Below are 23,749 nucleotides of genomic sequence, written 5' to 3' on the forward strand. Positions count from 1 at the left end.
GTTGATTGCTGCGGAGAGAAAATAGACCATCCAGATGAGTGGAAAGTGGTGCAGGGGATTGAAGGACCAAAGGAGAAATTTGATGAGGAATTGCGATGGGCTTTCTAGGCGGCCCATGTTTAAGGGACAAAGAAATTATTTAATTATTTTGGATATTTTTTATAATGAAAATTGTGAATAATTATAAAAAAATCAGCTAAAATATAGTAAGTAAAAATATGATTAATATTGTCCAAAAAATTCAAACAAAAATCTCTATTACTCCCAAAAAAATCAACCTTGTAGGAAATAGAACAAAAATGGGCAAAATCTATTTCAGATTCAATCCTCACCGTTTGTTAGAAGCCCAAAACTCCATAAAATATCAAACCTGTAAATTATAAAAATAAAATATTGGAAATCTTTAAAAAAAAAATAATAATGCAAAAAAATCATGGAGATTTGTTTGAGTTTTCTCTCATTCTCCTTCCCCCTGTTCAATTTATGTGAACTAACCAAACAAAGCCTAAGGTAATAAAATCGAAAGTTGAAGGGCAAATCCGGAAATTCAAAGAAAACAATTGGAACAAAAGGGTTTTTGTAGGTAAATTGACCTAAACGCATTATAAACAATCGCAAGACACACAAGCTTACTCTCTTCCCCTTCAAACTCCAAGGCGCAGATCCGAGGAGTTTGGGATTAAAAACCCTAGTTTTTATCTCTCCACTCTCAAAAAGCCTCCAAATCTCTCTACCTTTCTTTCAACCCCTTGCTCACTATCAGGTCTCTTTCGTCATTCCTCCCTCTCCTCACTATTGTCTATATACATGTGTCTGTTTGTAATTAGCTTTGTTTTTAATTGTTGGTATCGGTCTTTTGCAGAGATCTATGTGTGGGTTTTTTTTTTCTTAATGTTAAAAATTTGTGCTTTTTTACGTATCTCTACCCGGGTATTTGTTGGTGGAATTTTGATGCTTTATTTATCTTTTTTCTCCCCTTTTCGATGGGTGATTTAGCTTTAGATTTGGTATGGTGGTTGTGGGTTTTCGTTTTCTTTTTTCTGGGAGCTGGGATTGATCTGTTTATTTGTTTTGTAGTTTAAGTTTCGAGTTTTATTCATTATTATGATGTGTTACTATTCTGAGGTCTAGTTGGTTGTTCAGGTTCTGAGATTGACTGGGTTGATTGTCAACTGGTCCTGGTTTTTGAAAAAAAAAAAGAGAAGGGAGAGAGATAATACAGGAGGGCAAGTTTGTTACTATAGTACAGTTTTTATAAGCTTTGAGAGAAAGAATTTCCTGGCCTTTACATAAGGCCAGATGGATTAACTAATGGGTTGAACATCATCAGAAGTTGAATAGACACTAAATTCTTTTATTTGTTAGCTGTTACACTGCTAAATGCTAATAGCTTATGTCAACTTATTGGCTATGATGCATCACTAGTTTTTCTTTTGTTCTTGTGGTTGTCTATTTAGCTTCTTGTTCTCTACATAGGTTTTTAGTTTATTCTCAACTGCTACTGTAGAGCATATATACGAGGGCATGTATTTTCGTCTAGTTACCATTTAAGACACCTTATTAACATTGGACAAGTTTTAATGATTATCCCACGTTAACAGGCCACAGATTTATGATAATGTATTGTTGTGTAATTTGGTATAGGATCTAGTATTTCTCAAAATTTTCATGTTTATGCTAATCCATTGAGAAATAATAACTTTTTTTTATTAGATCAGGAGTCCTAAATTCTTAATTTGATATTTTGGAGGAGAGGGCAAAGTAGTCTGATGGTGAAGGATTTATATCCGATGTATCAGCTACCTGGCTGCCCCTATGATATCTTCTTCTCCAGACACTAAAACAGAAGTTTAATGCTTGTACTCCTTTCTATTTTGGTTTGCAAGTTTGGCTCTTCTGTGACAAATTCATTCTGGTTTCTTGCCATATGGCCTAACAAGTGGACAACAGTGAAATATTGTGTGGTCTGGTAGATTATTTTCATTTTGATTTGTATGTTCTTTCTTGTTCTTCTTGTGTTCACAGATTATTTTGTAATGACTTTTTTCCTAGATTGTATAATGTCGTGTACATGTTTTCTGCTTTCTCTCATTATATTGGTGCATTTGATGGGGGACAAGAATGCAGAATGTGATTATACTCTTTACCTGTTTAGTTTTGTAATTCATATTTTAATGTTGCCATCTCAACTTCTGTAAAACATGCATAATATAACATGTGTTTTTCTTCATGCAGTCATGGCAGGTTTGGCCCCAGAAGGATCACAGTTTGATGCTAAGCAATATGACACCAAAATGAATGAATTGTAAGTTCTGTAATCTCTGTGTATATAGCAAGAGTTCATTGTGATTTGATGCCAGTGATTATGCATTTTCTTACAACTGCACAGACTGTCTAATGAAGGACAAGAATTCTTCACCACTTATGATGAGGTTTATGAAAGTTTTGATGCTATGGGACTGCAAGAGAACCTTCTGAGGGGCATCTATGCCTACGGTACTCTATATATATATATGTATACACATATATAATTTTGTTTCCTTAACATGCGATAATATCTGCAAATTTCTTGTGAATGTGATTCTTAATGATTAGTTTGCTCTGGAGTCGATTTTTACTTGATTCCTTGCTACATCTTCTTAGGAGATTTTGAATGAGAGTAATTGTATTACTCTCTGACTCTGTATCCTTGAGATTTTTGCACCTTTTTCTTGAGTTGACTATTGCTGGAGGATGCTGACTTTCTTGCCTAAATTTCTGTTCAAGGTTTTGAGAAGCCTTCTGCAATCCAGCAAAGAGGAATTGTTCCATTCTGCAAGGGTCTAGATGTAATTCAGCAGGCCCAGTCTGGAACTGGTAAAACAGCAACTTTCTGCTCTGGCATTCTGCAGCAACTTGATTATGGTCTAGTTCAATGTCAAGCGCTAGTCTTGGCTCCAACAAGAGAACTGGCACAGCAGATTGAGAAAGTTATGCGAGCCCTTGGTGATTACCTTGGTGTGAAGGTTCACGCATGTGTAGGTGGAACAAGTGTTCGTGAGGATCAACGCATTCTTCAAGCAGGTGTTCATGTTGTTGTGGGAACTCCTGGTCGTGTGTTTGACATGCTGAGAAGGCAGTCACTTCGTCCAGATTACATTAGAATGTTTGTGTTGGATGAAGCTGATGAGATGCTGTCACGTGGTTTCAAGGATCAGGTTTTCAATCAGAACTATTTTTTTTTTCCTTCCCCCCCCCCTCCCCCTCTTTCTTCTAACCTAGTTGTAGGAGCTCTTTGATGAGCTCTGTTTTTCTTCATTCTCTGGTTCTAATGTGGTTTACTGGCCATCAGATCTATGATATTTTCCAGTTGCTGCCAGCAAAAGTTCAGGTTGGTGTTTTCTCTGCTACCATGCCACCAGAGGCCCTTGAAATCACAAGGAAGTTCATGAACAAGCCTGTGAGGATCTTGGTTAAGCGTGATGAGCTTACCCTTGAGGGTATCAAGCAGTTCTATGTGAATGTTGAGAAAGAAGAATGGAAACTAGAAACACTATGTGATCTGTATGAGACCCTAGCCATCACCCAGAGTGTCATTTTTGTTAACACAAGGCGCAAGGTTGACTGGCTTACTGACAAGATGCGTAGCCGTGACCACACAGTATCAGCAACTCATGGAGATATGGACCAGAACACTCGTGATATCATTATGCGGGAATTCCGTTCTGGCTCTTCTCGTGTTCTGATCACTACCGATCTCTTGGCTCGTGGTATTGATGTGCAGCAAGTTTCACTTGTCATAAACTATGACCTGCCGACTCAACCGGAAAACTACCTTCATCGTATTGGAAGAGGTGGACGATTTGGAAGAAAAGGTGTAGCTATTAATTTTGTGACAAGGGATGATGAGAGAATGCTGTTTGACATTCAGAAATTTTATAATGTGGTAATCGAGGAGCTGCCATCTAATGTTGCTGATCTCCTGTGATGAGAAATTTTGGCGTGTGTCGAGAAAGGTTTCTTATTTAACGTGTTGTTTTTCGTTTCTTGTTTAGTGTCTTGATTTAATATTTTGAGACATATCTGACAGTTTATTCTCATATGAGCCTTCTCAATTGCAACATGAAGAGATTGTCTAGTTCTTATTACCTTTTTTATATTTTTGCCCTCTTGGAAAGTTTTGCATGCTGGGTGTTTTTGTACTGTATAACCCCCCTCTTTCTATAAATTATTGTGGAATTGTTTACTTGTCCATATTTGTTTCTGTGACTGCAAGTTTAATCTTTATTTGCCTTTGGTGTTTAACTTCTCGAATTAAGATGGCTGTATTTATTGGGATTTTTAATTTATTTTATTTTAAAAATTTTAAATTCAATTTGGTTCGAAATTTCATTTTTATTTAAGCAACTAAGTTCTCAAACAGGAGTTTGGAAAGAGGGAGAAAGCTCATCCCAAGTCCCATGGCATGAGGCAGCTGGTTAGCTTTTGCCCTTTTGCCCAACACGGGGACCATCCAGCTGAGAGAAGACAGCAAGACGACTCACAAATATCTAAATTTCAGTTATTCATTTTTATTAATTAGTTATATATCAAAACAAATTGATATATTTATTTTGATATATGTAAATTTATATTTTGGTATTTCAACTTTCTTAATTGAAATGTGCCCAAGTAAAATGAAATTAAAATTTTTCATCCTTTTATTAAATAAAAAAAAAAGGCTAAACATTTATTTTAATTTTAAGTTGGGAGACTACATAGATCAGCAAGCAAGAATTCAGTACAAGCATCAAGTAGTATGTAAGATTAAGAAATGAATAGGCAATTCTAGCTAAACAATAATTATATATGGAATGACCTAGCAAGTGTTAAGGCAAAGAACTAATCAATTAGGAATTAAGAAATAAAACGTTATTTTATTTTTTTTATTAATTTCCCTTTTTAAAATAAAATAAATTCTTTTTAATTTAAAAGAAACAGAGACTATTTATAATTGTATAAATTTTATTTAAATTCTTTTCTTCTAAATATTTTTTTTTTTTCAAAAGAAGTATTTGTGTGATAAATGAAAAACTGCCCATGAAATTTATAGTTTTGGGATAACAAAATCAAAAAGTGTATGATCTTTGATTAAATTGCCAATCACATGAATATTCATGCTTAGACACAAAGAACAGTATAAGGATAATTTACAATTAAAATTAAAATAAAAATAAAAGAAACTAATAAATTTTTAAAAATATAATAATGTCCAGAATTTGGGGAAAAAACAAATTGAAATGGTAAACTGTAAGAAAATCATAAATGCAGAGTGTGAAAACAATAATTGAAGTAAACTACCATGGCTGTGCTCTCATAAACTCTAGGGCCCATTAATAGTCATATCAAGTTACTAAATTTTTCATAACTGTATGGTACATTGGACCCATTTCAAAAATAAAATATAATAATAATAATAAATGAATTCAATTTGAAATTTTTCAAATTTTAAAAAATATTAATTTGAGAGGATTCATAATTAAGTAATAAACAATAATTAAAAAAATGTTGAATGAATTGTATACTAAGTAACATGATATAAATGTTTTTGTCTCTTAATTTTTGTATTTTTTTTTAAATTGTTAAATGTTTAATGGATTTAATTTAGAAAAGAAAAGACTGGTTCATTTGATTTAACACATGCAAAAAAAAAAAAAAAGGAAAATTGAATTAGAAGAAAAAAAAAAGTACTTTTATATCTTAATTTTCAATTAATTTATTTTTAATTTCTTTTCATTAATTTTGAAAACAACAAGTTGGTATTATTTTATATTAATAAATTTTGTTATTAAGGCCAGAAAGTCAATTCATAATCTTTTAAAAGAAATAAAGAAACATAAGCATCTAATGTCAACAAAAAAAAAAAAAAATTAAATTGTCATAACCCACAGGCTTCTAAATTCTGTTACAACTATCTTATCAGAGGAAAGGGAAATTTTCTTACAGTCAAATCCTGAAATCCCAAGTGACACATGCCCTTCATTCATTGACAATAGGCAGAAAAATCAAGGTGAAAAAAATTTCATAAATCCAATAATTCTTTAGAATAACCAATAAATAAATATGCATAAAAGGGTACAAAGAAAGATACAAACTTCAACTTGGGTTGTTTTAACTCAAAACCAAAAACAAGACCCACTTCAATAAATTATAACAACTCCTCTAAATAGCAAAGCAATCCCAAAGCAAAAGATTTCTTCTGCTTTTTCTTATTTTGCTTCTTCTTTCTTTTCTTCTCTAAAATAAAACCTTAATTCTTGAATCTATCTATCAAATTTGTGTGTATGTGATTCTTGTGTTTAGTTTCAATGGAGGGGTTCAGATCCAAGTCTTGCAGAGATGGAAGGATGCAGATAGAGGAATTCTATGGACCAGGACCAACAAGCATGCAAGATTTAAGGTCTTATAGTGTGAGCTATGCACAGCCAAATCAATTTGGCAAGGAAGTGAAGATCAAGAAAGGGAAAAGCAATGTTGGGTCATCTTCAAAAAGCTGGAGTTTCAATGATCCTGAGCTGCAAAGAAAAAAAAGAGTTGCTAGCTACAAGGTTTACACCATGGAAGGCAAGATGAAAGGTTCCTTGAGAAAGAGCTTTAGGTGGATCAAGGACACTTGCACCCAAGTCGTCTATGGATGGAGGTGACCATTTCACAATTTCCCTTCTTCTTCTTCTCCCTAAAAAATAATGTGTTTGTTAATGTTATGGATATGGAGGTTTGAGATCAGATGCATAAATGTTATTTCAGTTTATGAAGAATTTATATAGTAATGCTGTGAACTTTTCTCTTTTTCGTTCGGCTCCAAAGGAAGCCAGATCTGGAAAGCTGGATTTTACTTTGTTTATGTGTGTGATTAGTGACTGTAATGAAGATCCGTAACAGATTGGCTTGATTTGGAGATTGAAATTTTTAATGTTATGTATCAGTGATCTACTAATCTGTGGTTGTGCTACTGAGCTTCATCTCCAATGCTTGTAAGTTTATGATTTCTCTTTTTTCAATAATGTACTGGGGAACAAAATATCAGTTGGCAGCCCTGAAAACAAGGAGAACTCGCCTTTTGTTTATTTCATCATTAACGGAGTTGACACAGTAAAAAAAAAAAAAAGGCATCTAAGGTCAGCGCTTTTCGAGCTACCAGATCACTATTGTTTATTCGTCACCAAATTTATCATATGCTTCTTTCTCCCATTCAAAACTCTTTCTTTTTTCTTTTTGAAAATATATATATATATAAGTACAAGAATTGAAAGCAAGATCATATGAACATCTAGATTTCATTATCACCAGTGAAAATGAATTAATTATGCTCCGTTATCACATAAACATAACAAATGCACACTGTAATTTGCCAGATTCAGAAAGCAATGAAACTACAAATAAGATCTCTTTTCTTCACCCCCGTGCAAAAGAGAGCAGTTTAGGTTCACATTGACGGTTGCAGTATGAAATTCTTTGAATATTGAAACAATCAAAGATGGCGTGCTCGAAAGCGAAACAGAAATGCTGCTGCTTTGCGACATTAAATTCAGAAATGCATGTACGGTAGCAGTGATCTCTTAACGGTCTATTACAAATTTGGAAATATTAAGATAACCACAAAGTTTTGCTATACATATTCCATCAGTGGGTATCCGTAACTCAACTGTATTGACCGCTGCTGTACCAGAGAGAGAGGGAACAAATTAGAAAGCATTTGGTTAGCAACTAGAGATGATACAGAGACGATTAACAGGTTCCACTTTTACTTGTAAATTTACATTGGGAAAGGGAAAGAACTGAGGTTGGAATTCACTAATACTGTATCCTTTCTTCTTTGTTGAAGCGCAGGCTCTCAATGCCCCTAAGTGCTGATTCAAATGTCTTTATATTTGAGGAGTTTCTACCAGAAGAGGGATGCTTCTGTTCTGAAGATGCAATAGGCAAACTTCTTTGAACGCTGGAAATTTTGACTGCAGGGCTTACATCTGTTGTGCGAGAACGAGTTGGATCAGTGTCACTCCTAACAATCACTGCTTCACGACTGCTAGAAATGGCAGGCCGCCTTGATGGTCCACTAGACCGCAGAAAATTTGAACTGGATAACTGCTCAAGACCAAGCATACAAATAAACCCAAGTAACAATGCTGAGCATTAATGAATATCACCATCATAACAGCATATAGTTACATCAAATCCATCTATAATAAAGGCAAGGTATTGACAAGTGCACTTGTGCGGTACATCCAATCATAAGCAGATGCATGTTGGAAGAACTTACTGTAGCATCTTTGGATAAGGGTAAATCATTTGTAGTAAGACCTTTTTGTTTAAATAAATTTGCAGAACTTGTAACGGGTCCAGAGTTTCTCCTTCGAGAGGCATCTGTTGAAGGCCAACCAGGTCTACCCTCTTCCCCGCCTGTGTTTAAGTGAAAAATACACATATTATACATCTCCATACAAGTAGATAGAAGAATATGGAACTCAAACAAAAGCCTCAAATGGAAAGCATTGGAGCAACCTGATCGCTTGTCAACAGTAGCACCAAGAGGAGGTATGCCAGAGCTTGGTCCAGCACCAGGTCCCTGTAGATTAAATAAATGGAATACTGTTACATAGATTACTAATCGTAGGATAGAAGCCTTGCAAAGGACAATGATATTAATGCTTACAAGTGCACAAGTAGGGGGACTGGTAATCTGGGCTTGCTGATATTTCAGAATTGTCCAATCAAAGACATAGTCATACTGGAAACCTGAAGTAAGAAGGAAATGTAACTGATTATAGTGGCAAAGTACTTGATTTTAGTACTGCCTTAGATTTTATGCCAATATAACATCTAACAGAAAAAGACCAGTAAATTTCAGACCTTCACGGATAAAAAGATCACGGAAAAGCCTTTTCAGGTAAGCATAATCTGGTTTATCATCAAAACGCAGGGACCGACAGTAATGGAAGTAGGAAGCAAATTCTGTGGGATAACCCCGACATAAGGCCTAAAGAGGATGCAGCGAGCTTCCAAATCAGTTCAATAAAGCTGGACAATCCTATGAAACAAAGATGCTATTTGAAGATGCATCTTTACCTCAATAGAAGTTGACACTTTCTTTTCGCTGATCTTCTCATACTTTTGCTTCTTGGTCCCTGCTTTTAGTCCTTGCCAAGGAAGGCTACAAGCGTAAATGGGTCACAATCAAATAAATCATGCAACAAAAGTATCAATTGAGCTGACACTGGAAAATGGAATATTTACCTTCCTCTTAAAAAATACATCAAAACATATCCGAGTGATTCTAAATCATCCCTGCGACTTTGTTCTTCGAGGAAAAAGTGAAAGACAATCAGGAAATAATAGCTTATATAATCAATAACCTATTACATGTTATGCCAAGAACACAATGCAGAAACTAAAAACAACATTAACATACCAATGCCAAGATGAGTATTCATGCTAGCATATCTTGCAGTTCCTGTCAGATTTTTATTTTCTCTGCAATTTAAAAAAAAAAAAAAAAAAAAAAAACAGTTCGAAAGTAAGAAATTCATATAATTCAGATATGCAAATATGACTACATAAACACATCACTGCTCGTATAAAGCCAGAAACAAAAGATTTAGCAATTAGATTTGACACTGAACCCTTACAGTAAATTAACTGAAATATCATATTTTAGTTCAAAGTTATTAACCTGTAAGGGATATGCTGATGCGTTGAAGTATCCCTATACTTCTTAGCCAGACCAAAGTCAATGATATAGACCTGCATTCACATAGACATCAGGCAACGGACCACAAATGGAACAAGTATGGCAATTGACAGGAATCAGTATCAAACTGAGACCTGGTTGGCACGCCTCCCTAGACCCATAAGGAAGTTGTCTGGCTTGATATCTCGATGCAGGAATGATTTGGAATGAACATATTCAACACGATTAATCTGAAAATAATGTCACAATAGAAAAAGAACAAAATCAATGATACAAATCATATGATGTTGTAAGAATTTTCATTAGAAAAAAAATCCCACCATCTGGTCTGCAAGCATCAGAACACTCTTGAGAGACAGTTTTCTACTACAAAAGTTGAATAGATCTTCAAGACTAGGTCCCAGTAAATCTATCACAAGGACAGTATAGTCCCCTTCAACGCCAAACCATTTGACATTTGGAATTCCAGCTGACAAAATTACAATAAGCAGCCACAAAAACAATCAGGAAAAGATTAACAGAAATAAAGCAAATGGTATCCAGTATAACAAAGAGAGAGTAATTACTTCCTCCCTGTAGAGTCTTATATAACTTAGACTCGGACAGCAGCTGAGGATGCTTTGTCTTGATAGTTTCCTGAGAAAGAAAATGACAAAAGAAGTTCTTAACTAAACCATTAAAGACACTTAATATTATAAACCCACACCATTGAATCACTGATGAACTAGAAAATGAAGTAAATTCACAGGAAAACCAGAAGGAAGAAACATAAAGGAGTTGCCAACATCTTACTCAACTAGATAAACCAGCATTCAAACTACATTTCATATGCTTTTTTCCAAGCAATCATCTCCAATGAAACAATTCATAATCATATGCACGTACTTAACAGTCTAGATAACGCAAATCTTTGAGCTGTAACTGAACAGAATTTAGCCCAAAAAAAAAAAAGAGAATTGGAACCCAATAGGAAATAAACAAAAAAAATACTCACAAGCTTTAATGCAACTTCCTCGTTTGTTTGAATATTAGTACCTGAAAATCCCAATGAAAGAAAATACATATCATAATTATTAAAAAGGCGAATTTAAAAATAAGTAATTGAAAAATGAGTAAAAAAGAAAAAAGAAAAAAACAAACCAATATAGATTTCTCCAAACGATCCGCTACCGATCTTGCGACCGAGACGAAATTTGTTACCAACGCGCGGTTCCATAATAGTGAAAACCCTGAAATTTTTCTCTCTCTATAACAATAAAAAACCCTAACACTATAATTAAGAAAACAAAACTCCCTCTATCCAAAATTCCCTCAATTTTTTTTATTTCTTGAAAAAATTGTGGACCGTACAGGTGTCGGCGGCGATGACGATGATGATGATGATGATGAGGAGGAGGAGGAGGAGGATAAAATCAGCGCCGGAGATTGAATCTCGGAGAGCAAATAGAAGAAAAGTACGGGATAGATGGAAAAGCAGAGGGAACTTTCTCTCTCTAGAGATTTATTATTCAAGAGAGAGAAAGGGAAGAATGAGAAGAACGAGGCATTGTTTCAGCCTTTTTACATGTTGGTTTGATCTTTGATTCAATCGAAAGCGGACTTTCTTACAAGGGTATCTAGTTGTGTGCGGGATCCAAACGATGTCGCTTTCATCTTTCTAATACAAACGACGTAGTTTAGCATATTCCCACATGCCTGTTCTTTCCCTGCACAAAATGTTGCCCATGTTTTGGACAAAAATTGTCGCCAATGCCATTCTTTGTTTTTGGATAAGGAATCATTCTAATAAGATAACAACAAATAAAGAAATAAAATAATTCTCTTTATATTAACATTTGCCTATAAATTCTTATAAATTAGTATTTAACTATAGAAAATTCAATTTTTGCATGATTTTTTTATAAGAATTTATTTATTTATTTTTTTAAAAAAAAAATGAGTCATTTTAATAGAAGGGATTGTATTTTCAATAAAAGGGCGAAAAAAGAATAATAAAAATGTAATATATATCAACAATTTTCACAGGCTGTTAAAACTTCTGAAATGTTACAGGTACATAGTACAACGGCTCAATGCTTCTGTATAATGAAGTGGACCTGAACCAACCCCCACTTAACCACATAAAAAATCACTGCAAATGAATCGTTAGTGTTACAAGGGCCATGATATAAAAACAGCAAACTTCTAAAAACCCTACAAGCTTTCCCAAATGAAAAAGAAAAAGTATTGGACAAGGCTATGAGGGTGAAGATGCATAACTTTGTGATATTAAGGTTGAATGCTTCTTATTCAACCTCCCTCTTAACTGCCTGATCTTTGCATCCACTCTTGCTGAGAAACCAATCTTGGTTTCTTGTCTCGCTTTCGACTTCTCTCTTCTCCACATGTGTTGATCTTCAACATCCTTCTTATAGTACTTGATTTCTTGGATGATATGGTGATCCAGTGGATGGATACATCTTTGGAATGATATGTGAGCCAGGTATGGCAAGTTACATGCAACTGTTACCAAGAAGATTGAGCACCAATATATGGGTGCTGGGCCAAGAGCTTCAACTAAGATGTGGTAGGCATTCCCAGAATAAATTGGAGATACCATTCCATAAAGTAAGAGAAACAAGAACCAAGCGGCAATGCTACCCCAGACGAAGAGGTGTTGAATCCATGTGAAGTGGCTCATTGTAAGTGCAATCTGGCAGTTGACAGCACAGATGATGCAAGAGAACATAGTGGTGCCTACTGCAGCCATATCAGCCGTTTGACCTTCAGCTCGGAACGGTTGGTCAAACAGGATGACAAGATTGAGGAAGAAAATAATGAGGGAGGAATAGAGACCATTGCCCATCCATCCCATTATTCTATACCAATCAAAGAACAGATTATTGGGTCCTTGCTGATACAATGCTGGGAACTGCAAAAAGTAAAATATGAATATTAGCACAAGCCAAATAGCATAAAAAAATCAGTGCCTAGACAAAAACACAAGTGAAGGTAATTGGACTAACCTGTAGGCAGACCTCAGAAGGAACATCTTGTTCAAAAACTCCGAGTGAAATAACGGGCAGGGAGGTAAGAACGACGTTAAACAAGAGCATATACCAGTCATCGTAAATTGATTGGCCAGAAAAGGCCGTGAATGCCTCGAAGTAGAACAGGGTGAGACCAAATGCTATATTTTTGTAGAAGAAATAACAAATCTGCAAGCCAAAATTAAGTTTTCATTAAAGACTAACCAATCATGTGCATTTATACAGAACATCAGTGCCTAATTGTGTTTAACCTTGCAGTGGATGCTATCATATTGAATTCATGAAATAAAGCATCAAGATTGCTATTGTTTGGCTATTACCATCTGAGCAATTCTCTTATAGCACCAGTGTCCATGCACTACTAGAAGTCTTTCCAAGAACCGAAATTGTGAAATTGAGAAATCACTGGCCATCACAGCCTGTAGAGGAAATTTCAAGTTCAGTAAGTTTCAATAGAATACTTCAGCAATAATGAGTGGATAAACCTTGTTTACAGTATTAAACAGATTGAGTTTCAAGGCGTGCAAAAAAGACGAGCATTATAAGTGGGGGAAAGAAAAGGTAAATTCTACTGGATAGATGCTCATAGTGCTGGAATCAGATACTTCACTGACCTGCATACCTTCAACCCCACTGATGCCTACACCGATATCAGCTTCTTGAATCATTCCAACATCATTTGCACCATCACCTATGGCTAAGGTGGTTCTTCCAGTACCTTCTTTCACTAACCTTGTTACCTGTTTCAAAATTATAAAATGGGGAAAAAGAAAAGTCATATATAGTTCTGAACTGATAAGGAATTGCTGATTTGATATTCATCTCCGAGTAAGATAATCTGAAAGTGAGCCAAGCAGGTAGTGAAGAGAAATGGTCATACCAGTGCCTTCTGCTTGGGAGAGACCCGACAACATATGACAGATGCACAATCAACTGCTAATGCCAAGAAATGCAGCTTCATATCATCCTCCAAAGCAAATGTCAGAGTTTTCCCATCAATAATTAATGCAAATGCAGCATGTGGATCCTTTTCTAGTTTAATCATTTGAGAGGCATTGGTGATTTGATTCAAAATATTCTCTTTTGCAGCCTGTTTGGTAATAAAAAGCAACCAAAGTCTTACCATCAAATACAATCAATTCCATTAGAAAAAGTCCTGTACTACCAAGCCACGTAGCACAAACCTGTTTGGAATCATGAGCCATCATATCTGAGTTTATCACTGTAATGCAAATCTGTTTCATTCCCTGTCGAAGTAAACTACAGGCATATCTGTATCATGGAAAGAAGCAGCCTTTTTTCAGATTCTCAAGGAAGGTAATATGCAATAAGAAGAACCAAGTATCATTGTATGTAATTTGTGCAACACCAACCCTATATTGATCGCAGTCTCCATCTTATCTCCTGTCAAAACCCATAGCTTAAGACCAGCTTGTGCAAGTTTATCTATGCACTGGGGCACCTGAAGAGGAAAATTCAAAATCAGTGGAAGCAATTCAAAATGCAAGGGTGTTAATTATGATCCTAAGCCAATGATATTGTGTACCCCTTTTTGCAATTTGTCCTCCACAGCAGTAGCACCCACAAGAATCAATTCCCTCTCGATCATATCTGCTACTCGCTCGAGCATTCCATCTCGATCACCACCAATAGAAGTTTTGGCTTTCATAAACTCACTGTTCCATGCATCATATTCAGACTCAGTAAGCTTCTTGTAAGCAAGCGCTAAAGTACGTAACCCAGCTTCTCCATATTCATTCAAGTGCTTAGTAGTAGTTTCCTCATACAATCTTCCGTGCTTTGCAAGGCGGTCAAAAATGATGCTGCAAATTTAAGCAAAGGAGAGATGAATGGTAGTGAAGGAAGCAAAACGTTTATATTCTCTCCATTTCATATGGCTTAGACAAAAGGAACAAACCTCAGGGATACAAAGAATGATTAAAAGAAGTGGTAAATGTTCTAATTGATTAATCTACAAGACTAGAAGATATTTGGAGTCTGACCTGTCAGCACCTTTGCACAGGAGTAGAATCTGTCCATCCTCATCCTTCACAATTACAGACATTCGCTTTCTTTTGCTAGTAAATTCCAACAAATTGAGAATTTTGAACTCCCTGCAAGATTCCAGAGAAGGCCAAAATTTTAATAGAACAAAAATATGAAGGATAGATGAACTATCAGCCTGAATAAGAATAAAATGTTCATTGCCTCCTTACCTTTCAACAAGTTGTCCTGGGTGAGCGTATTTTTCTCTGACAATAACACCTGATTGAGTTCTTTTGCAAAATTCAAAACCAAATTCTCTTGCTGCCACAAGAAAGGCCCCTTCATCAGGAGATTCAGCTTCATATGTGAACACGCCAGTCTCTTCATTCAGCTCAGGAACAGCACTCTGACAAACTGCTAAAATCCGGAAGAATAATATAATGACATCTGTATTGGGCTCCTTCAGCCAATTTCCATCCATGAGACGGTTGTCCTCAAAACTAAACCCCTTTATTGCTGTTTTCTGATCCTTTTCATCTTTAGAAGTAATGACAGTCTCCAGTTCAATTTCTGGTGCTCCATTGCTATTCTCCCATGAGTTACGTGAATGATTCTTAAGCCCGGAACCAGTGGGCATTTCTGCATCCTGCTCTTCAAGGTCCATGGCCATCTGTTTTGCTGCAGCAAGTTCAACTTCACTGGAACGCACACCATAGGCAGTACCAGCAATTGAACACTTCAAAAAATCCATCTGGTTACAGGTCAGGGTGCCAGTTTTATCAGAAAGGATTGTATCCACTTGGCCCAACTCCTCATTCAAGTTTGATGTCCGTGCTTCAGCAGTATTGCCAGTTTCTTCATCATACATGTTCAGGTCTTCATCAATGAATTTTGCTTGACAAACTTTCACAACCTCAATTGAAACATAGAGAGAGATTGGTATTAGATACCCATATAGGATGAGAGCAGTGATCAGATGGGCTAGACCTGATTTGACTGGGCTATTAGGATCATATAAGTTTTCAGGTTTTGCAGGTTGCATGTACCACCAGTCTGGCATTTGGAACTTTACCTTCACTGCAAAACCAATTGAGCTTATTAACGAGATGAGTAGAAGGAGGCTGAAAAGGATGTATATAATTTTGTCCATTTTTCTTTCGATCCTGCTCCTCTTTGAAGGGGACTTTGTTGAGTTCTGCATGACTTTGCTGTCAAAACCAGTGAATATCACAACCCCATACACAAATGTTGTATTCCTTAGCTTTGAATCTCTAAGGAGAACCTGATTAGGATCAAGAGGATAAACCTGACGGTCATACTCAAGATTACCAATGAAGGTGTAAAGACTAGGATTTGGGTCCTCACATTTTATCGTTCCCGTAAAATCCTTGAAAGCCTCATCGTCATCCAAAGGCAATGTTGCTTCCAAAGCTCTCTTTGGCTTCAAGTTTGTCTCACCATCCAAGTTCATAGTCTCCACATAGCAAATCCCATCTTCATAACTACTAGACAATAAAAGCAAATCAGCTGGGAAAAACTGATCCTTTTCCACTTTCACCACATCACCGACCTGAATCTTCTGCCATGGCTTATAACCAAAGACACCATCTGCTACATGGACACTTGCTTTCCTGGTATTAACTTTCATATCCTGCATAAACCTACGCCAATCTTCTAAAGCTTCCTTTACCATACTAATACCAACAACAAAAGCCAAAGGAAAGATCATGCTCACAGCAGAGAATGGAGCAACAGGTGTAAGTGAAAGAATGGCAGCCAAAAGGAAGTAAATATTGGCAACCCTACGGAACTGCTCAAATAGTGCTTTAGGCACGAAAGTGACAATGTTATACTTTGTTGTGGATATATAGTTTGAGCAATACTTCAAGGGCTTTTTCCGGTGCATTCGGGGTTGATTGCAATGAACGATTCTTGAATAGCCAGGCCCTTCAATGGGATGTGGCCCTTCATCACATTCTGTTCTTGGTCTCAAACATGAAAACGGGTGAAAATGGCTCCGGCGAAGCCTTGCCCTTATCCTACCTCGCCCCATCTCTCAAAGTTTAATCTCAAAGCAGTTATAATTGGCAAAAATCACCGGACCAAATCCCGCTCTCAATGCAGATGTCAAGGACCCTTGTGCACAATATCTTTCCCTAAAGCCTAATGAAACAAACAGAATATAGTAAATTAACCGAAAAGGATATACATTGGACAAGCTGCAACATAAAATAACATCAGTGTCCATTTGGAAAGGCAAATGAAGATGGATATTGATTTGCGTTGCAAATACTCAGAATGTAAATGAAGCCTCATATAATTTCAAAACCAACATCACGATTTAAAAAAAAAGGCATTAAAGGTTCAAAAACATTACATTCCATAAATGTGAATTGGCATTCAGAATCTTCCGTTCACAGATTTTATAATCTTGTCACAGATTTTATAACCTTGTGAATAATTAAGAAACAAACAAATAGTTAAAGAACTCAACAAAATTACACACACGAGTACAAATCTAAATTCTTTGTTAGCTAGAAAAATCCCATTAATTGACCTTGACCTTGATTTCCTAACCATATTCAGACCTACAACATTAGGAGCTAAAATCTCAAAACCCAAATCCCGCATTCACCAGAAACACGGCAGAAGAGAAAAAAGAGACTCTAGAATCACATCAAAAGGTTATAAACAGGCATCTTCCAAAATGAAGAAAAAGAGGATGCAAAGTCCAGCTACAGCCGGCAACCAAATCATTTCCTCGTATGAAAAACCTTAACCTCCAGCCGAAAATACAAAAATAAAAGGGCAATCATTCAAGAAAGGCACGGCCATGGGAAAACAAGCAAAAAAAAAAAAAAAAGAAAAATGGTACCTACGAATAGGCTGGTCCATGATGATCAAAATAAGAAAATACCCATTTGAGCAGATAGACAAAGAAACAAGAGTTGAAGAACTGCAGATCAAGGAAACAGAAAAGAAATTTAGGAGAGAGAAACCTTATTTCAGAGAACGAAATTTGATTTTAAAGAGAGAGAGAGAGAGAAAGAGAAAGACAGGGTTTTAGTCCATAGAGAGGGAAAATCTCTCTCTCTCTCTCTCTTCTCTCTTCTCTCTTCTCTCTCTCTCTCTTTCTTTTCTTTTTCTCTCCCTCCCTTTCTCTGCGATGCAAGTCAGAACCAATGCCAGGAATTTCCGGAGTACCTTCACTTCTCCACATTAACCTATATAATTTTTTCAAAAACAATTTGAACTCTTTTCAATTTTCCAGTAATTAATTTAAATTATAAATTTCCATTTAGAATTAATAATTTTATAAAATTTAATTATTTTTTATAAACTTCTTAGAATATAAAATTTTATTTAAATTATTTTCTTATAAAAATCATTCATTCAAAACGAATCATATATATTTAGTTTTTTTTTCTCTAAATATATGTATGTGTTATTAATAAATAAATATTGTTTTTTTTTTTACAGATTTCTTACACGTTAAAATGATCTGGCAAGGAGTGTTGGAGAGCCAATACTTTTTAGGACTGGTCAGCCTTGGGAGACCCACTTATCATACGTGGCACGCCTTGAATTTAGTGAATTACACAATTAAGTACTAACAGGTAGATCTGATCGAGGACCGGTTCGATTTTTTAGTTAACAAATTAATGCATGATAAATATTTTCTAATTAAAAAATAAAATTGATTTTTTTTAATTTTAAAAATATTATTAAAATCTTTTTCTTTCAGATTATTATTTGAAATAATAATGTTTATATATAGAAGCAATTAGACAAGTGGCATAATCTTGTATTTCTTGGTGGGGCCATTTTCAACTAAGGGAAGAACATTCTAGATTTTCTTTGTTTTTTTTTAAGAAAAATAATAAGATCTGACGGCTGTAACGAAACGAAGAAGGAATGGTGTATGGGACCTACATTAAGGTCTCCCACCACTTGTAACGCTATTTTTGTACCAAACCATTGCTCAATTATTTTATACCTTTCTCTTATATATATATATTCTAAATAATAAAAAAATAGAAATATCAAAACGGAAACGTTTAAATCATGTAGATGGGCATTTGTGTCTAATTTGGTCCTACATAATAATAATAAAATTTTAATTTATTTTTTATTTTTTTCTAATTAAAAATCAAAATAAATTAAAATAATTATATTTTTAAAACATTAAAATTGAATTGAATAAAATATATAATTAAATTAAAATTTTAAATTAATTCAGTTTGATCAATTATTTTAATTTAAATAAAATAATCCTCGCCCTAGCAGAGATCATAAATTTAAATTTCATCTGCTTCGCATTATACTCGGTATCATCAAGTTTATTAATAAAAATTACTTAAATTTCCTATTTTGATTGCTATTGATTTAATTAAAAATCGATTAAATCAAAATGATTTTATTTGCTTTTTTTAATCAAACAACCTCTTATTTTAATGGACTTTTATTATTTATTTATTATAATTAATTGAAGCTAATCATTTAAAGGATTTATTTTTTAAAAACACATTAATTAGTTTATATTTTTAGAATCATTATATTTTTCAATCATAAACTATTTACTTCAACCATTTATTTAATAAAATTTTATTATTTAAGTTTTATGACTCAGTGAAATTAACTATTTAAATTTTTTTTATTTTCAATAAACCATTAAATAGTCTTTATATTTTTATATAAAAATAATTTAATCTTTATTTATTATTGAATTAAGTATGATATTTTGGATGAATTGGAGTGAGACTCTAAATAAAAATATAAATTCAAAACTTATTAAAATTCTTAAAAGTAAATTTATCACGCATTAGTCTGTGATTAAAGCAGGTCGAACTGATCCACACAGAAATATACAAAAAATGACCGACTAGCTCGGTGATGCGGTTTTGTGATGTATGTTAGACAAAATAATCTTCCAATAATACAAATTCCAGAAAGGACTAGAGAATTATGTCTAAGATTGTAGTAGGATTTAAATTAAATATTTAAATAAAATAAAATAATAAAAAGAATGTGAAAAATATGGACCCACAAATTAATTATTAGTGAAGATATTTAAAGTAACAATTAACAATATTAAAAAGTAAAATGGGGTCCATGTCATCATCACCAACCATGGAAGCTAAAGCAATAATTGAGATTAATTGTGGTAGATAGCTAGTTTTGCAAAATTATTTTAATTTTATTTTTGTTGGGTTATGGAAGTGTTTAAGTTTTAAATTTATTTTTGCATTATTTCTGTTGTACCTTATCCACTCGTGAATCACTTGTTTGATCTCTAAGTATAATATATTTTTAAAACTTTGAAAGAACCATTTTAATGGTTTGTTCAGTTTAAATTTAACTTAATTATTTTTTAATTAAGGGTAATTATCATAATTTAAATATTTAAATATATAATTTGTATATATTATAATTAGTGCATTAAATTAAATACAAATGTGTAACGAAAATTATTGTATAGATTTTGTTCATCATGAATACAAGTGATAACAAAATGGATGTCATATATTTTTTAAATATTTAATATTTAATTTTTTAGTATAATTATTATAAATAAATTAATTTTTATATTTTTAAAATTTTATTAAAATATTTTTATTTTTTATTTAATTATTTCGTTCTCTTTCTCTTTCTTATAAGGAGATAATTTGACTATTTATTATATTTTAATGGTAGAAATAGATAAAATTAAATAAAAAAATTATATAGTTGACAAAAAAAATATTTTAATAATTTTTTAAAAAATTAAAAGTCTAATTCACTAAATAATAAATCTTTTTATATTTTTTATAATAAAATTTATTGAAAATCTCTTAATTGATTTATGGTGAATGGGATTCAAATAAATATTTTCAGATATTTAATTGGTATAATAAATATAGAATGGTTTGTATTATAAATGTGATTGAATAATGGGAATTGAAGGTTTGAAAATTGAAGGCGGTTTTCTTCTGAAGAGTGAAAAGGAGAGAAAGAGATAGATATCTACTTGTGAAAAGTTGACTGCTACTTCTCTGTTTCAATTCGAAATACGTGCTATGGAAGCTACCTTTTCACGACAATGACCCTTTACCCGTATTAGCAATTTTTTTATTATAAATATTCAATTTAATTTATTTATTTTTGGAAAAATTACTGTTTAGTCCCTGAGGTTTAACGTAATTAACACTTCTGTCTCTCTATTTTGACGACCCAACACTTAAGTCCCTTACTTTCTCTTCCGTCCAAATTCATAGTCCTTCCATCCAAAATAGCCGTTTGGTCAAAGAGTCAAAGGTGAGAGGTGAAAATTTTTTCCAAAAATACCCTTAATGAACTTATTAAAACTCCCTCAACCTGAAATCTCTCGATCTTTCTTCTCTTTCATATTCTCTCCATTTCTTTTTGCCCATTGTTGATTCTCTTTTTTTTTTCCTTTCTCTTTTCCATCTTTTTTTCCATCACGAATTTGATATTTGGTAGCACAGTAATTATATATGAAATTAAATCTTGTCAACTATCAAGACAATCACGTAAACCACCCAGATCTCACCATGGATTACAGGTGGGGAAAGACTTGGAAAGAAAATTTTCAACGTTGAGCAGAGAAAATTGTTTAGACAATGAGATGCAAATGAAAAGATGTCAAACAGCTTTGATCTAACACAAAATTGAAAAATTCTTGTTCTAATATTAAAACCCACATCACAAAAATAACCAAACAACAAAATCCAAACTCAAAAGTTACAACTTTCAGAGAATAACAGAACAAAAGAGAAAAAAAAAAACAGCAATCACAGAGACCCAAAATTGAGAAAAAAGTGCTAGAAGCTGGAAGGAAAATAAATTGAAGAATAGAGTTTGACGCAAGTAATTACTTGAAAATCAAAGGGAGTTATCATTTTCCTTTCCTAAGGAAGAGAGAATCAAGGTCAATCCTGCAACAGAGAAGCTATATTGGCGAGGTTGCAATCCCACCATCTCGCACTCACAGCTTTTCCAACTTCTGCTGGGTCTCCTCACACTATCCGCCATCCCGCACTCACAATTTCCTAAATCAGAAAGAAAATTATAAAAGAAATCAAGTTTCCATGGAACTTTCATCAAGTTTCCATGGAAATTTCAAGAATTATTTAATGATTTCTAGAACTCATTGAGAATAATGATTTCTAGAACTCACTGAGAATTTCAAGAAATGGAAAGAAAAAAAGAGAGATGGAATGACTGAGAGGAAGGAGAAGAAAAAGAGATGCGCGGAGAGGATAAAAGAAATAGAGATTATATGAGGGAGAAGAAGGATGGAGGGAAGAAGGATGGAGGGAAGAAATAGAAAAGATATGAGGAAGAAGAAAGATGGAGGGAAGAAACAGAGAAGATAGGAGGGAGAAGAAAGATGGAGGGAAGAAATAGAAAAGATATGAAGTAGAAGAAGGGTTTAATAAGTTCATTAAGGGCATTTTTGAAAAAAAATTTCACCTCTCACCTTTGACTCTTTGACCAAACGGTTATTTTGGACGGAATGACTACGAATTTGGACGGAAGAGAAAGTGAGGGACTTAAGTGTTGGGTTGCCAAAATAGAGAGATAGAAATGTTAATTACGTTAAATCTCAGGGACTAAAAAGTAATTTTTCCTTTATTTTTTAATATGAAAAAATAAAATTTATTATGATTTTATTTTAGAACAATCTTTATTATTATGATTTTTAATTTTATACGGAAATTGACAGTTGTTTGGAATAAATTGTTTCGAAGTCATCAAAATCTTATTCTGTCGAATCTGATGCTTATTTTTCATTGCGTTTTGGGCCCACGTTAAATCGATCCAGCCTTCTCATTTGAATTGCGATAGGCCAAATTATTTGAAACTCCAATAATCTGAATTCCAATAGTTATCATTGCTTATTAATTTTAAACCATAATTACTAAAATATACAAATATGCCTTAATAATTATAGAGAAGAAAAAGCATAATGTGAACATATTTTGTTTGACAAATTTAAAATAACATTTTTCTGTATATTTTCAAAAGCGATTGGATTGCTAAAAGATATTTAAAAATAAAAGAGGTTATTAATCATTTTTTTAATTTAAGAAATTAAATATAAAAAAAAGGAAAAAAAAAAAAAAGAGAGGATAAAGTGAATAAATATGAGAAAAGAAATTGAGGGGAGAACCAGGAATCTATAAAGTTGTACTAACATGCAAGCGTGCAATGTGCCGACGCCAATCAACGACCGTCCGACGTGTTGACTTTTAATGCTCTGACTCATCAAAGCTGCATTCCACACGTGCAAATACTCTTTCTACCCACACCTGGCGCCTGCACATTATAGTCTTCAGACTGCTAGTCTCGGTTTTTGGTGGCTAGCTGTGAACCCTATCCCTCTATTCTCTATTCTATAATTCCGAAAATAAAGAAAACAAAACCCTTTCATCTCGAAGTTTCTTTAATAGTAATTATTAATTAATTATGATTTTTAAATAATAATATCTTAATTATTAAGAATTGTTTCTAAGATTTGGAGTTGATGCGGTTTGGTTAAATGGATTTGGAGAGTTCTCCCTCACAAACAAATAAATAAATTTATTTATTAAATACCTCTAACTAAATATTATTCATTTAATTTAAAAAAATTCATAAAAATTTATTATAATTTAATTTAATTTTTTAACTGTTAAAATAACATTTTAAAAAAGCAAGGTGTTGAATATTTTTTCCATGGATGATGTGCGATCTATTCTAGCTATTTCTTTGCCACTTAATCCTATACCGGATAAAAGCTTATTTGGCATTTCGAGAAGAGAGACTTTTATACGGTCAAAACAGCACATTATTGTGTGCTTTCTATGCTTGGTCAGCATCTAAAGGTGAATACATCGGACTTGTGGAAGAATGTGTGGGCTCTTGATGTCCCTCCAAAGGTTCGGGACTTTTATGGAGATTGTTTCGTGGTGTTTTGCCTACTCGAGACAATTTGGTTAGGAGAGGTGTTAACGTTCCATTGGGGTGCTTGTTTTGTGATGCAAAT

General features: G+C 33.7%; 4 protein-coding genes across 6 annotated transcripts; 2 read left to right on the plus strand and 2 right to left on the minus strand.

Annotated features, from left to right (window-relative positions):
- Positions 1-588: 588 nt before the first annotated feature.
- Positions 589-4,127, plus strand: LOC110626612 (eukaryotic initiation factor 4A-8). Its single transcript, XM_021772627.2, has 5 exons — positions 589-763; positions 2,236-2,305; positions 2,390-2,496; positions 2,767-3,197; positions 3,332-4,127. Exons 2-5 carry the CDS (start codon positions 2,238-2,240, stop codon positions 3,965-3,967), a joined length of 1,242 nt encoding a protein of 413 aa, XP_021628319.1. The 5' UTR covers positions 589-763; positions 2,236-2,237; the 3' UTR covers positions 3,968-4,127.
- A 2,199-nt stretch (positions 4,128-6,326) lies between these two features.
- Positions 6,327-7,544, plus strand: LOC110626669. The gene is made up of 2 exons (XM_021772709.1): positions 6,327-6,658; positions 7,496-7,544. Exons 1-2 carry the CDS (start codon positions 6,327-6,329, stop codon positions 7,542-7,544), a joined length of 381 nt encoding a protein of 126 aa, XP_021628401.1.
- On the minus strand, positions 7,481-11,292 carry LOC110626600 (casein kinase 1-like protein 2). Its single transcript, XM_021772605.2, has 14 exons — positions 10,847-11,292; positions 10,701-10,741; positions 10,273-10,342; positions 10,027-10,175; positions 9,841-9,936; positions 9,689-9,759; positions 9,428-9,489; positions 9,253-9,316; positions 9,085-9,169; positions 8,869-8,995; positions 8,672-8,754; positions 8,521-8,584; positions 8,279-8,418; positions 7,481-8,103 (listed from the first exon to the last, which is right to left on the minus strand). The coding sequence occupies exons 1-14, from the start codon at positions 10,920-10,922 to the stop codon at positions 7,813-7,815; spliced, it is 1,419 nt and encodes a 472-aa protein (XP_021628297.1). The 5' UTR covers positions 10,923-11,292; the 3' UTR covers positions 7,481-7,812.
- A 403-nt stretch (positions 11,293-11,695) lies between these two features.
- On the minus strand, positions 11,696-17,925 carry LOC110625859 (probable phospholipid-transporting ATPase 4). 3 transcript variants are annotated; one of them, XM_021771534.2, is made up of 11 exons: positions 17,721-17,925; positions 14,952-16,884; positions 14,739-14,849; positions 14,282-14,558; positions 14,109-14,197; positions 13,920-14,007; positions 13,616-13,825; positions 13,350-13,475; positions 13,056-13,154; positions 12,712-12,903; positions 11,696-12,617 (listed from the first exon to the last, which is right to left on the minus strand). In XM_021771534.2, exons 2-11 carry the CDS (start codon positions 16,772-16,774, stop codon positions 11,943-11,945), a joined length of 3,690 nt encoding a protein of 1,229 aa, XP_021627226.1. In that variant the 5' UTR covers positions 16,775-16,884; positions 17,721-17,925; the 3' UTR covers positions 11,696-11,942. The 3 variants fall into 3 exon arrangements, with proteins under 3 accessions (XP_021627226.1, XP_021627225.1, XP_021627223.1); XM_021771533.2 differs by having other exon boundaries at positions 17,601-17,925; XM_021771531.2 differs by having other exon boundaries at positions 17,597-17,925.
- Between the last annotated feature and the right edge of the window lie 5,824 nt (positions 17,926-23,749).

This window comes from Manihot esculenta, chromosome 11, assembly GCF_001659605.2.
Source record: "Manihot esculenta cultivar AM560-2 chromosome 11, M.esculenta_v8, whole genome shotgun sequence".
NCBI classification, from domain to species: domain Eukaryota; kingdom Viridiplantae; phylum Streptophyta; class Magnoliopsida; order Malpighiales; family Euphorbiaceae; genus Manihot; species Manihot esculenta.